We start from the raw sequence: 13,915 nt of genomic DNA on the forward strand, positions 1-13,915 counted from the left end.
AATGTCTGTATTAAAGCAAAAATACTTTTTGATCCGCCAAATAGAGCCAAATAAGGTGTCTGTACAACTGAAACTGTCATTCGTCAGTGGGGAATTACGTCATTACGTCATGGCGCACGTATATGATTGGCTGGCTCATTACCTTGAACGTGTGTGCGTGTGTGCGTGTGTGTGTGTGCGTGTGTGTGAGAGAGTGAGTGAGTGAGTGAGAGAGAGAGAACCTGATGGAGGCCGAATCTGAAGATGCGGGCGTGCAAATGCGTGATGAACTACAACCAGCAGCTCGCCACCACCATTCAAGAGGAGTTTTACAGGTCAACAGCAACAGTTCTCTTTAAGAGGAAGAAAAGATATGCATCTTAAAGTTTGCTGCCTTATTTGTGCTTATTATTTTTTTTATCCCAGCTGATTTGCAAATTAGACACGTCTTGCATGCATCATGAAACAAAAAATACTTGTGTTATCACTTATTTTAATGAAATGATTTATTTGACTATATGACTGAAATTATTTATGACTATTCGCTATATTTACAGCAACCCTGCAAAAAAAGTAATGTTGACTTTCAGAAAGTTTTGACATTTTTCTACTATTTTCAGCTGCAGCTACCAAAGTTTAAGAAAACATACAAAATAATAGTCAGAAAACGTTTAATTGATTACCTTTGGCAAATAAATGAAGCATAAGTTGGCAGCTTTTAATTGTCTTTTTTTTTTTGTTCATTATCATAAACCATGGTAAAATTCTTTTTGAGCATTTATGTATGATGATAAATTGCTGTTTACTGCAGAGCTTCATCTTAATTTCATATTTTCACTGTCATCTGTAATGTTTATCCAGGGTTTACCCGTATCTCTGCCGAGCAGTTCGCCACTTTGCCAGAGATCATGGAAATATTCCACCGTCCAAAGAGTTTTATGTGGCTTTTTCAGATTTTCCGTCTAGGCAAAAGTATGTATTTCAGTTCCAAAGTTTTTGTAGGGTCAGACCTTTGAATCAAGCACTCCAACCACTTTAAAGGGCTTCTATCATGCTTGTAATTTCATTTTACTTTTATCATTGTAATTTTTTTAATTGCAGTTTAATTTTACACCCTATTTTTGACCCTTAGAATTTTAGACATTTCTTTATATATTATAATATACATCTATATGTAAATTTCCTCTGTTATGATTGGCCAGCCTCTTTGCGTATGACACTATTGCTGTGCCTGCTATACCAAGTTAATTTGCCTAAATTGAATTACCCAGATTTATTTCATTTTTTTCAGCTAAATGAAAACTTTAAATTTAGTTTGTTTAAAAAAAAAAAAAAAAGGTAAATTAATTTCATTATACACATTTTAAAAAAATATATATTTTCTTTAGGCGACCCTATTAAAGGTACAATATGCAAGTTTTCACCGCTAGAGGGCACGTGTTCAAAACAAACAAATAGACAAAGGCGAAGTTTGATGACGCTGTGACTGAGTGTGGAATCATGGGAGTTGCGGTCTTCATCCCCACAGCCAATGCAATCTGACGGGACTCAGGCAGAAATCATGTTCATGGATGAGTGTATTAAAGATTTATTAACATCGTAGTATGAAGCAGAGTGAGGCGGAAAGCCGTCAAAGCGAAACGAGGCCGCTGAAGCAATTGCTAGTGAGAGACGAGAGTGATACAGCTCGAAAGCAGCGGAGCTTTTATTATGCCACACTTTAGTGCTTCCGCTCATTCTGGTCGTGTGTATGTGGGGTAAAGCAGCACTGTTTTATCATACTAGATACGTTTGAAAGTTCTGTTATAATGCTACTCTGTGCGGTCGTCACCTGTCTAATAAAACGCACAACATATTAAAGCGTCTTTTGCTTTTTCCATGTTTTCTACAAAACAAAACCGGAAATTGAGGGGTTATGACGTCATTGGCAGGCGACACAATGACACGATGGACACGGTCCGTGTCACTAGTTAAAACTGCTTATTTCTCTGGATTTAAACATTCTTTGAAACATTTGAGATAATGTAAGTACACAAGTCAGCAAAATATATTATATTAATTGTTTAATTATATTATATAATATTAATATAAAATATATAAATATTTTGGATATTTTAATAAAAATCTTACATATTGCACCTTTTAATGTCTTGTTTTGTTCAAACATTCTATCTATATTTCTTGTCAGTTTTCTGATAGATTTCAAGTTTATTGTAGTGTTTTTATTTTGGAATTTCATTGTTTTTTCCCTCTGCGCTCTGTTAGTTTGGAGGGAAGGAGCTTCGTCAGGAGGATCAGACAGCTGAGAGCGTGAAGAACCAGATGACCGTGCAGGAATGGGAGAAAGTGTTTGAGATGAGCCAAGACAAGAATCTCTATCACAACCTCTGCACAAGTCTCTTCCCCACCATTCACGGTCATTTCTCAGTGATCAGTGTTGTTCATTGGTTACAGAATATTCCATTCACCTTATTTTGCAACATGAAATTAAGCTATTTTCTGTGAATGTGCGAGACTCTGATTCATTAGCCGCTCTAGGTAAATAACTAGAAGAATAACAAAGTACAGTAAATGTGAAAACTATTTGCACTTCAAACCAATGTGTTTGATTATGATAATAAATTCATAAAATATGAAAACAAATACCAGTTTGCAATATCAGACAGCATAACATTGTTTTTGAATTGCTTGAATGCCCTGCACGTTCAAGTTACAAATGACTGCACCCGTGCTTGCGTTAAAAATAAGGTTGATAGAAAAGATATGAAAGAGTCTGAGGCGCATTCAAGTAAACCAGATTTTCTTGATCAAAACGGAAATTGGAGATAACCCTGAAAAAGTGGAATATACAAGTTATGTCTTCTATGTTAAACTGACAGCTGCAGGACTACTTGCATATTGACTTTTGGCTTTGTTTTTTAGGTAGTGATGAAATTAAACGTGGAATTCTGCTGATGTTATTCGGTGGTGTTGCCAAGACAACCATGGAGGGAACATCTTTACGTGGTGACATTAATGTGTGTATAGTTGGAGACCCGAGTACATCTAAGAGCCAATTTCTCAAGTAAATAAAATGCGTGAGAAACACTTTTGTTGACAGTTTAATGTAAAATACAGATAACCGAAGTGTCTAATGACTGGATTGGGATGCATTTGTTCTTTTTCCCTCAGGCATGTGGAGGATTTTGCCCCTAGAGCGGTGTACACCAGCGGTAAAGCCAGCAGTGCCGCCGGTCTGACTGCTGCTGTGGTCAAAGACGAGGAGTCGCATGAGTTCGTCATTGAAGCAGGAGCCCTCATGTTGGCCGATAATGTATAGTTGGCCATTTCATACATTTAGTTCTTGAAATGATTGGTTTGAACTGACTTTTCTAGAAATATTCCTGTAAATCTATCAGTATGTTCCAATTACTTGTATATTAGAATTGTAATTTTAGCAGCAGAATAGCAATGATCTGTCAACCTCTTAGAGTGTGTTAGCACTCATATTTGTCATCAGAATAAAGATCTATTTTATGTCTTGTTTATAGGGGGTTTGTTGTATTGATGAATTTGATAAGATGGACCTTAAGGACCAGGTGGCCATTCATGAAGCCATGGAGCAGCAGACCATCTCCATCACAAAGGCGGGTGTTAAGGTGTGTAACCCTAGACATTGTCTGTTTAATCCATAATCCACCTCGTCTAACCCGTATGTGTGTTCAAGGCCACTCTGAATGCTCGCACCTCCATCCTGGCCGCTGCCAACCCCATAGATGGCAGATACAACCTATCATGTCCAGATTTGATCTCTTCTTCATACTGGTGGATGAATGCAATGAGGTAAGATCTTTCAGCATTTTCATTTCTTAACGTTTGCGGTCTTGTTTTTTATTTTATTATTATTTTTTTTTAAATAAATAATCCTTATATTTGGATGCATTACATTGATCAAAAGTTATAGTAAAAATGTTAATATTGTTACACAAGATTTATATTTCAAATAAATGCTGTTCTTTTCCATGCTGCTCACCTTGTTTTCGACAAAATTAAGCAGCACAGCTGTTTTCAACATTATTAATCAGAAATGTTTCTTGAGCAGCAAATCAGCATATTAGAATGATTTCTGAAGGATCATGTGACACCGAAGACTGGAGTAATGATGCTGAAAATTCAGCTTTGCATCACATGAATAAATTATATTTTAAAATATATTCAAACAGAAAACAATTGTTTTAAATTGAAAAAATATTTCACAGTATTACTAATTTTACTGTATTTTTTGATCAAATAAATGCAGCCTTTGTGAGCATCGGAGACTTCTTTCAAAGACCTCAAAAATCTGACTCCAACTTTTGAATGGTAGTGTACAAAAAGCACAAATTTTGTGTTTTTCTACAAGGTTACAGACTACGCCATCGCCCGGCAGATTGTAGATCTTCATGCCAGGAATGTTGAGTCGGTAGAAAGAGTTTACAGTACTGATGAAATCCAGAGATACATTCTGTTCGCCCGACAGTTTCAGCCAAAGGCAAGATACTATACGTTATTCAAGTTGCTATTCACTGAAATGTTGTCCTTTGCTGTAGATCTCAATCTTTTTTTTGTCGTTTTTGGAGCTAGACATTCAGAATAAAGTCATACAGGTTTGGAATTACCTGAAAATGATGATTAATGATAATAAATAAGATGATAATTGACCTCATAACTCTGCATCTGTAGATCACCTCAGAGGCTCAGGAGTTCGTGGTGGACCAGTACAAGCGTCTGCGGCAGCGGGATGGAGGTGGAACCACCAAATCATCCTGGCGGATCACTGTGAGGCAGCTGGAGAGCATGTTGCGTCTGTCTGAGGCCATGACCAGACTCTACTGCTCGGATGAGGTGTGCATCCGTCGTGCAATGGATGATGTTCCCAAAAACTAGGGCTGCACGATAAATCGCATGCGATATTTAACGCGCATCTTGTCAGAAATCCGGTTCTGTAATCAGCGGTAAATCTCCATCACCTGCGGGCTTTCACATTGAGCAGCATTAACTACACAGAGCCGTTGTTCACCGACGAGTTGCGCAAAAAATCGCGCGAATATGAACGTGGTTTTGCGCAGCTCGTCAGTGAACAACGGCTCTGTGTAGTTAATGCTGCTCAATGTGAAAGCCCGCATGTGTTGGAGATTTACCGCTGATTACAGAACCGTCTTTACTGACAAGATGCTCGTTAAATATCGCATGCGATTTATAGTGCAGCCCTACCAAAAACTGTTTCAACATGCACCAGTGTGCATCAAACATAGCTTATGCAGAGTTTGAAATGTGTCCTCGTGCTCTTCCTTTGGAAAGGTTCAACCCAAACACGTGAAAGAGGGGTTTAGACTCCTGAATAAGTCTATTATTCGTGTGGACTCTCCTGACATCAATTTTGACCAGGTGCAGGATGGCGACAACGTGAATGGTGAGATGGACATCTTTTATACTTTTTAATCCCTTGTTGTGAAATGAGACCCTTTGTCAAAAATATCAGTATAAAAAATCCGTAAATACTCGGAACAGTAAAAAAAATAAGCTTTATTTGTTTGCAAAAGCCACCTACTGGCAACTAAGTGCATCTTAATTGTCCAAATACTTTTTGCCACTCTAGTTTGACACAAGTGTCACTTTACCAGCAATGGTATCATTAAAATCAGACATCAGAAGTCATGACTAAATTGACTGATTTGAGTTGTTCTTCCACAGATCAGAATGACCTGATTGGTAAAGAGACAGAAGGTCAGAATGGAGGTGAAGTGAACGGCCATCCGGTGGAGGCCATGGACACTGATGGGGTGGAAAAGCAGGAGAAGCCAGCAGCAGCCAAACCTGCTCTCAGAATGTCGTTCGCTGAGTACAAGAGGGTCTCCAACCTGCTGGTGCTGCACATGCAAAAGATGGAACAACGTGAGTCCTGATTTTTCCATTACAATAACATCTCAGACAGAATTGATTCATTCATTCTCCTCCCTCCCTGCCATTAAATCTAATATTTATCAATTTCTTATTTTATGCATTATATATATATAAAAAAAAAAGGATTATTATTTAATTTTTTTTATGCTTTTTGTATTCCCATTGCGGTAAAAGTTGTTAGTTGTGCCATCATCAATCAATGATTATCAAACTGTTTTTGTCTGTCATTTGATTTTTAATAATTCTATTTATTTATTTTAATTTGCTTTATTTTTTATTTTACTTAAATTAAACAAAAAAGAAATAAATAAAGTTAATTTAATTTTTCTTAAATAAGAAAGTATTTTATTTTTTTTGCAATTTAAACCATGCTTTACTGTGTGATTCTTAAAGTGTCTGACCAACCAACTGGTTGATAATTTTCAAACAAATTTTGGACTAATTCTTGGATTAATTTTTGTCTCGGGTTGTGCAGATCTAGTTAAAGTTATCAAGAGCATAAACTGAAGGATGAAATAATGAAAACGTAATTGCTTTGCGTTGACTGCATTGTTGAAATGAATGAGGGTTGTGTTTTTAGTGGATGAGGAGTCATCTCTGAAGAAAAGTGAGCTCATTAACTGGTACCTGAAGGAAATGGAGAGTGAAATTGATTCAGAAGCTGAACTTGTTGCTAAGAAGAATCTCATTGAGAAAGTGCTGTACAGACTCATCCATTACGTTAGTATGCATATCACTCTTTAATCAGCTGGAAAATGCATTGTTTATTTGAACTGAAGCAGTGTAACATGCCCGTAACGTTTTCTTTTTAAGGATTACATCATCATAGAGCTGACTAAAACAGGACTGAAGAAGATCAGTGAGGATGGAGATGAGCCCGTCATGGAGGAGGAACCGTTTCTGGTGGTGAATCCCAATTATATACTGGACGACTAGTCAGACTGGTTTAACAACCTTGATTATTTTTTACTTGCTGATGCTTCTATAATATTAAATCATGACTAATGTAATATGCAACATTTTTGATTGAGTAAATCAGAAAAAAATAAATAGATTTATATTTTGCATTTATGTGTCATTTGTTTATTGAACACTAGATGGCAGTGGATCCCAGTATCTTAAATATTGAAAAGTACATAAATACAAAGTGCAGAAGAAAAAGGTCAAAGCAATAGGGACTATCAAACCATCATATAGATGGCAGTTATATTTATTTATTATATCAAAAGACAAATGTGCAGTATTTTGGGGGAAATTAAAATGTGTAATTTCACTAAAATGAATGATCAGTTATCCGGCTGATCTGTAATCTTTCCCTTTGGAAAGATTGTTAGTCTTGCAAAAACTTAAGTTAAATAAAAGTTCAAATTCCAGTTACAACTCACCCTACGCTTTTCTTATGTTTATATTAATTATTTATATATTATCTATGGAAACTAGTGAGCAACATGAAGGCATCATGTGATTATCTTCATGATTTTTATTTTGCAAATCACAGCACTTGTTTCATATAGTCTGCTTCTAAAATAAGGTTTAGCTGCTGGCCTATTTTGTCACCAGTCAGCTAAAATGGGCCACTGACACTTGTCCCTTTATTAAAATAATATTAAAAGAATCTCCATTTAATTTATATCAATTGACATTGTTTGAATGCAGTATCCTTAAAATTAGTTATACACGCATAAGTTTAGAAAGGAATTTTTAGTAGTAAAATTGTACAAATGTAATTGTGAAAAAATTGTGAAAAAAAAAAGAATGAATAAAACTCATAAAACTCATAAAAGTATTATTTTGAAATGTTATGCTCATGTTTGTTCTATTTTGGTCTTATTTTAAAACAATCTCTCTTTATTGAACCACCTTCTTTTACACTTTTATTGTAATACCCTATTATAAATCTAATAAGATACCGTTGTAACAGAGGAAAGTCTTGTGTTCTCGTTGCTGTACAGATTCGCTGGCCGAATAGAATAGAACGTTCTATTTTGTTCGCGTCGTTCACTCTGTGCGTGCGTCGTGCGTGCGCGTGCGCGTGCTGAGACCCGCCACCTGAACCGCGCGCCGCCAGAGCGGCTATAAAACAGGTCGCGCGCGATGTCGCTGTCATATCAAGAGTTTATTACATCTCGTTGACACTCAGGATGATACGATTTCGTTTCAACAATTTTTTTTAAGTTACTTCAACCGTTATCATCGGCTGAATGTGGATTTTGGTGAGTGTCACTTATATGTTCAGTATTTGAAACAACAGATATTTTCTCTGAGGCGATGTGTAAAATGTTTATAGCAGTTTTTTATTGTGTCTCTGTTTGTTGTTACACTTCCACACCTCGTTGTTCTGTTTCCCTCTGGTTGTTCCACAGGTGTAAAGCTGTTTGCCAGGAACCAAAAGGCTCGTTTTCAGCGCATCTTGGTTTTGAGGTCTTTGGAGAAATGATTCCGCCTGGAGACCGTCTGTACGCCGGAAAGAAAAGGAGAAAACCTGTGCAGAAACAGTTGAGTATTTATCAGTTTATTGGCTTGACTGTTTTATTGACAAACCATCAATACAAATAAACCAGTCACTAACGATAATTACTAATAATAATAATGATGTAAACATTTTTTTTGTATACTATATTTTGTATACATATATTTATGAATTAATTATTAATTCATGTTCATTTCGTTTTTTTTGTTGTTGCCTTGTTATTGACAGTATTAATACAAATAACAAAAACAAAGAGAAAAGTCACCTAATGGTAATATGCACATTATTATTAGTATTAGTAGTAGTAATAATGATGATAATAATAATAATTATGTAATTTGTTTAATGTCGTCATGTTTTTGTGCCATTTAGTCAGGTTTTATGATGTAGATTATATTAATTAAAAATTCTATAAATTAAAATTATAGTTTGTATCTTCAGGAAACCAGAGAAAGCAGGTCAGAAATCGAATCCATCCAAGCGTCATCGCGACTGTCTGAATGCAGAACTGGACATGTTAGCGAGTCTGCTGCCCTTCAGTGCAGATGTCATCTCCAAACTGGACAAACTCTCAGTGCTGAGGCTCAGCGTCAGCTTCCTGCGAGTGAAGAGCTTCTTTCAAGGTAAGAAGGAATGTTTCCTTCCTAAGAAGGAATTGACGTGTGACAACACCGGTAATACCGGTATCACCACGGGGCGGGGCGTTCCCTCTTTTCCTCGCTTTCCTTCTCTTTTAAATAGCTTGTAAAAGCTGTGTGCGCATTTTACTTTCACTTTCAAATAGCGACAATTCGGAGTAAAGCAATTGTTCGTTTTTAGTTTGTTTGAATTTTCCCTCTTTTTCCTCGCTTTCCTTCGCTTTTAAATAGCTTAAAAGCGCCGTGCGCATTTTACTTTCACTTTCGAATTAGTGGCAGTTAGGCGTCAATTGCTTAAATGCAACAACAAAATACAATGTCAAACTCACTTTAGGGTATATATATAAAACGTAGATCTTTTATTAACAAAACAAATAAAAATACACCATGCTATAGGGCAGGCTATGCCTAATATAAAATAACAAATAACTTAGTTTAAATGTACAAAACTGGAAACAAGTAAACCTGAATAATATATAACCAAATAAATAAGAAGCGTAGAACGTTTATTAGCAAAACATGACGCGGTGGGCAAGTGTACGTAACCGGTGTTGCGGCTTAACACCGGTATCACTGTCAGCACCGTCTATCGCGGCAAGCCTAATACCGACTCAAACAACCTCATCTTTGTGTTTCACTCAAGCATATCCTAAAATTTGATTTGTCTCTTGTACATTTTTACCACATTTTCAGGTTGTTTCATGGTGTCTTTTTTTATGTTTTGGGATAATATTAGTACTACATTCTATTGCATTTGCATTTTTATATGGAGTATATAAAAGTTTATGGAAAACATTTCCCTCATGAATTTTTCCTTCCACATGTTCCTTTATTTAGATTTTTAGCTCATATTCTCAGTTTGCTTGTTAAATTATTTATAATTCAACGCAGCATAACTTTAAAAATAAATTAGCTCACTTTTAAAAAAAGATTTTAGTGTAGTTTGTGGGAAAACTTACCAAACATGCTGGTAAATACACATGCAGTTCTTCTGCCATGTAGAATAATGGGATCTATTTCAGGAGAGTCCATATAAGGACAGGTCCATCTGTAGCTTAATGTAATGTAGAGATTGCCCTCTTGCACTCACATGCTGTTTGTTGTGTCCAAACGGATCAGTGTTGAGCTGTTGTGTGGAGAGCTGACAGTATTTGGGCTGTGTGCTGGCAGGTGGGCATCTCTCAAATGTAACTGAACTCATAACAAAGTAATGGAGAGTAATGAAAACAACTTTTAGCAACTAAAAAGCAAGTAAAGATGTGTGCCCAGCATTGTATGCAATATGCAGTGTTTGGAAAGCTTTTTTTGAGACTGTAGATTTCCATGCTGTTCATAATTTAAAGTCAAGTCACATTTATTTATTTATCGCATCCAGGTGTCTTTGCACAGGTTTGTGTATTTGAGCTTTTGGGTAGCTTTTAAACAAACCACTTTAGATTAGTGTAATTCATAACGGTCATGAATACAGTCATTTATAATGCAAGATCTGACCCTGAAGAACTTGAACCGTCATGGATCTGGGTTTGCGTCAACCTTGATCTTTCATCAGCATTTTAATGCATTCATCTTCTCAAGGCCATTTGCATTTTAGGTCTGATCTCATTTTCTGTCACCTTTCAAGCCGTAAATTATAGACAAGTCCATGACAATGTAGAAGTATGTCAGAAATTCTTGTCAGGTTTGAAGTTAATATGTGAACTTGAATGTCATCAAAAAGCTTTTTATGGAAATGTTTTAATTTTTACATGGAAAAAAAAAACTGTGAAGTTGAAGAATTTTCTGAAGAATTTTTTGTTAAATGTAAAACTTTTGCTAATAATTAAAAGAAAAATGATGATATGAATCTACGAACCAGAACCTCATTTATCCAACACTTTTTTTTTTTTTTTTTTTTTCCTCTCTTTGTTGTTGAGTGGGCTGGTTTATTCAATCTTTGCCTGTAGGAACAAAACATCACTTTCCAAGTGTCTCAATTGTTTTTCCAAGACAGCAATAAGTTTCAAGTCGGAGATTTCAATATAAACTCTAATATTTCTCATCAAATTTTTCAAAGACCAAAGGATCAGACCTGCTATCTTACTGTATGGCAACAATTGTCTCTGTTTCAGGTTGTACTTTCTGCTGTGGAACATGAAAGGAGATATTTTGAAAAATGTCTGTGACTGTGATAAAGAAGTGCACTTAAATGTTTTGAAAGTGCACTTGAAGTGTACCTATAATCTTAAAGGGGTCATATGATGTTGCTAAAAAGAACATTTATGCGGTTTAAGGTTAAAAAAACACATTATTTTCCACATACTATACATTATTGTTTCTCCTCTATGCCCCGCCTTTCTGAAACGCATTGATATTTACAAAGCTCATCGGTCTGAAAAGCGAGGTGAGCTCCGATTGGCCAGCTATCCAGTGCGTTGTGATTGGCCGAATACCTCAAGCGTGTGAAAACCCATTACAAGCTAGGCATTTGTTGAATCCAGTGGGGACATAATTACGGATTATAATGATTTATAGTGTCTTTTTACGCGTTGCGTAAATTTCCTCTTTTGGAAGACCTCTTCCTCTTTTGGAAGACCAAACCAAGTAGTTTCGCTTTCACAACGAAACACACGGCGGGCTAGAGTGAGTGGAGGCGGGTGGGCTTGAGAACGGCGTGGCCGGCGGATTCGACGGAGCGTCCGGAGGGCTTGCGGCAACCACATGTGACGACCCCGGGCTAGACTCCGCTTCGTCCACGGTGAAAGCCGATCTGGCGATCCACAGCGCGCAGTTGATGTATTTCCTCAGCGACCAACACGGATCAGCTCTAGGCATGACGAAGCAGATATCGTCCTCTTTTGGAAGGCCAAACAAAGTAGTTTCGCTTTCACAACGAAACACACAGCGCCTTCACGACATGGCAGCGGTGGCAACAACAATACTACAGCGAGAATAAAAGTTAAGCCTTCTTTCTTTGCGTGAACATTTGGGCGGCATTATGCAAATCTTCCCACATCGTGACATAGACATGTGGGGGCGTGTTAGAATGAGCCGTTTTAGGAGGGCGTGGTTGACTCTTAACTTTTATAAAGAATATCTCTTTGGATTTGAGACTTTAGTCTTTGCAACTTTACAGATCTTCTTTATGCACCAAGAGCTTGTAACACTCCGAAGAGAAAGGAAAAATTGAAATCGCATCATATGACCCCTTTAAAAACTGTACTTGCATATAGTATGTTGATGAAATAAAAAGCCACTTAAAGGGATATTTTTTAACCCAAAAATGAATATTCTGTCATTTACTTATCCTCAGGTTGCTCCAAACCGGTATTCATTTCTTTGTTCTGAACATAAAAGCGTAATCAAAGATTCATTGGGGACCATCAATTGTTTAGTTACAAACATTCTTAAAAATGTCTAAAGTTTTTAAAGTTTTGGTGTGCTTTAAAGAAGCGTTGACTTACTAAGCACATGTAAAATACTTGATTCAAATTTGAACTGTAATATGTTATTTGAAGTTACATTAAATATATTTTAAATGCACTAAACTGTAATTTCATCATTACAAATAATTAAAATATATTTAAATATGTGACATACAAGTTTCAATAGAAATGACATTAAAGTATATTTTAGTTTACCATAAATGTTTGTCACTACATTCAGCGATACACTTACACCATATTTCAAAGACAATAGAAGTAATTATGAATAAAGTAAATTCTTAATGACTTGATGAAGAATCTATGTTCCACAGAAATGCTAACAGGTTTAGAATGACATGAGGCCGAGTGAATGATGACATAATTGCCATTTTTGGGTGAACTATTGCTTTAATGTTGGAAGTGAATTTAGGTTTACATCAGTGTCAAAGCGTAAGCAACTAATTCTCCTAATTTCTCTCCTCTCAGCCCGTGCATGTCTTGAGTTACTGTGCAGATTGGTTGTGCATGACTGAGGCCGTGTCTGATCCAGACACCCTGTGTTTTCATTCTCCACCACAAGTCTTAAAACACAGCGGGAAAGCCTTTGTTGGCCCAGCACCATTTTTATAGGCTTGTTCCATACAATTAGAATCAAATCATGTTTGTTGCATGGCCAGGTGAATTCCAACACATTTCCGGGCCTCTCGGGATGTGGAGGGTATAAACTGACCTCAAACTTTTCTTTATTTCCTTTCAGGATAAATAAATGTATTGCTCATTTAAGTGCTTGCCAATGCAAACATCACTTTTATTACTGCTCATACAGTACGTAGGATTAGTGATTTAAACAAACCACTAACCTTCGGTATTAAACTTCAGTGTGTAACTCGTCCTGCACAGTTTGTGCGACAGATGTTTTTTTTTAATTATCAAAGTGAAGTCTCAAAGAGTGACACCTGAAGGGAAGTGTGTAATGATGGCAAAGATCCACCATGTGCAGCGCTTCTGTTTGCCAACACCATTGCTTCCAGTTCCAGCAGATCTTGTTACTGGCAACACTTTTGCTCTGAACCGTCTTAGAGAGGGTCTTAATAGGATTGACACCTGCATACACTGATGCCTAATGATAATGAGAACAATGATCATCATGATGAGCTTGATAGTTCACTCGATTGGTTTAATCAAGCCTCTTAATGTACTGCTTCAATTGAATGTTTTTTAGATGTGTAGATTTGTCTGTTTTTCTCCAAAAAAAAATTCCTACAGTGCAAGATGCATGCTACACTCTCTTAAAAAAGTTAAAAAAGCTGTACTAATATGTACTTCTATGCACCCTTTGGGCCTAAATAATGTACAAAGGTGTATCTTTTCAAACGGGTACTGCCCCAGTGACAGCTTTTGTACCTTTTATTTCTGGGAGTGTAATGGTGATTTTCCACTGCGTGGTACGACTCTGCTCGGCTCGGTTTGCGTTTCCACTGCAGTTTAGTATCGCTTTAGAGTGG

The 13,915-nt window shown here is 36.6% G+C and overlaps 1 protein-coding gene and 1 pseudogene across 3 annotated transcripts in view; both read left to right on the forward strand.

Moving 5' to 3' along the window:
- The first annotated feature begins 243 nt into the window (after positions 1 to 243).
- Positions 244 to 6,840, forward strand: LOC107663508 (maternal DNA replication licensing factor mcm6-like; annotated as a pseudogene).
- Positions 6,841 to 8,005: 1,165 nt separating this feature from the next.
- Positions 8,006 to 13,915, forward strand: part of LOC107663513 (aryl hydrocarbon receptor repressor-like) — a 20,035-nt gene continuing 14,125 nt past the window's right edge. For 2 of the 3 annotated variants that reach the window (XM_016453740.1, XM_016453741.1), the window contains exons 1-2: positions 8,146 to 8,396; positions 8,813 to 8,994. In XM_016453740.1, the coding sequence (XP_016309226.1) occupies positions 8,170 to 8,396; positions 8,813 to 8,994 (409 nt within the window). In that variant the 5' untranslated portion in view covers positions 8,146 to 8,169. Of the gene's footprint in view, positions 8,115 to 8,145; positions 8,397 to 8,812; positions 8,995 to 13,915 lie in introns of those variants that run through there. The other variant, XM_016453742.1, reaches the window with a different exon arrangement.

The sequence above is a fragment of the Sinocyclocheilus anshuiensis genome, unplaced genomic scaffold (genome assembly GCF_001515605.1).
Source record: "Sinocyclocheilus anshuiensis isolate Anshui unplaced genomic scaffold, SAMN03320099.WGS_v1.1 scaffold2181, whole genome shotgun sequence".
Lineage (NCBI taxonomy): Eukaryota > Metazoa > Chordata > Actinopteri > Cypriniformes > Cyprinidae > Sinocyclocheilus > Sinocyclocheilus anshuiensis.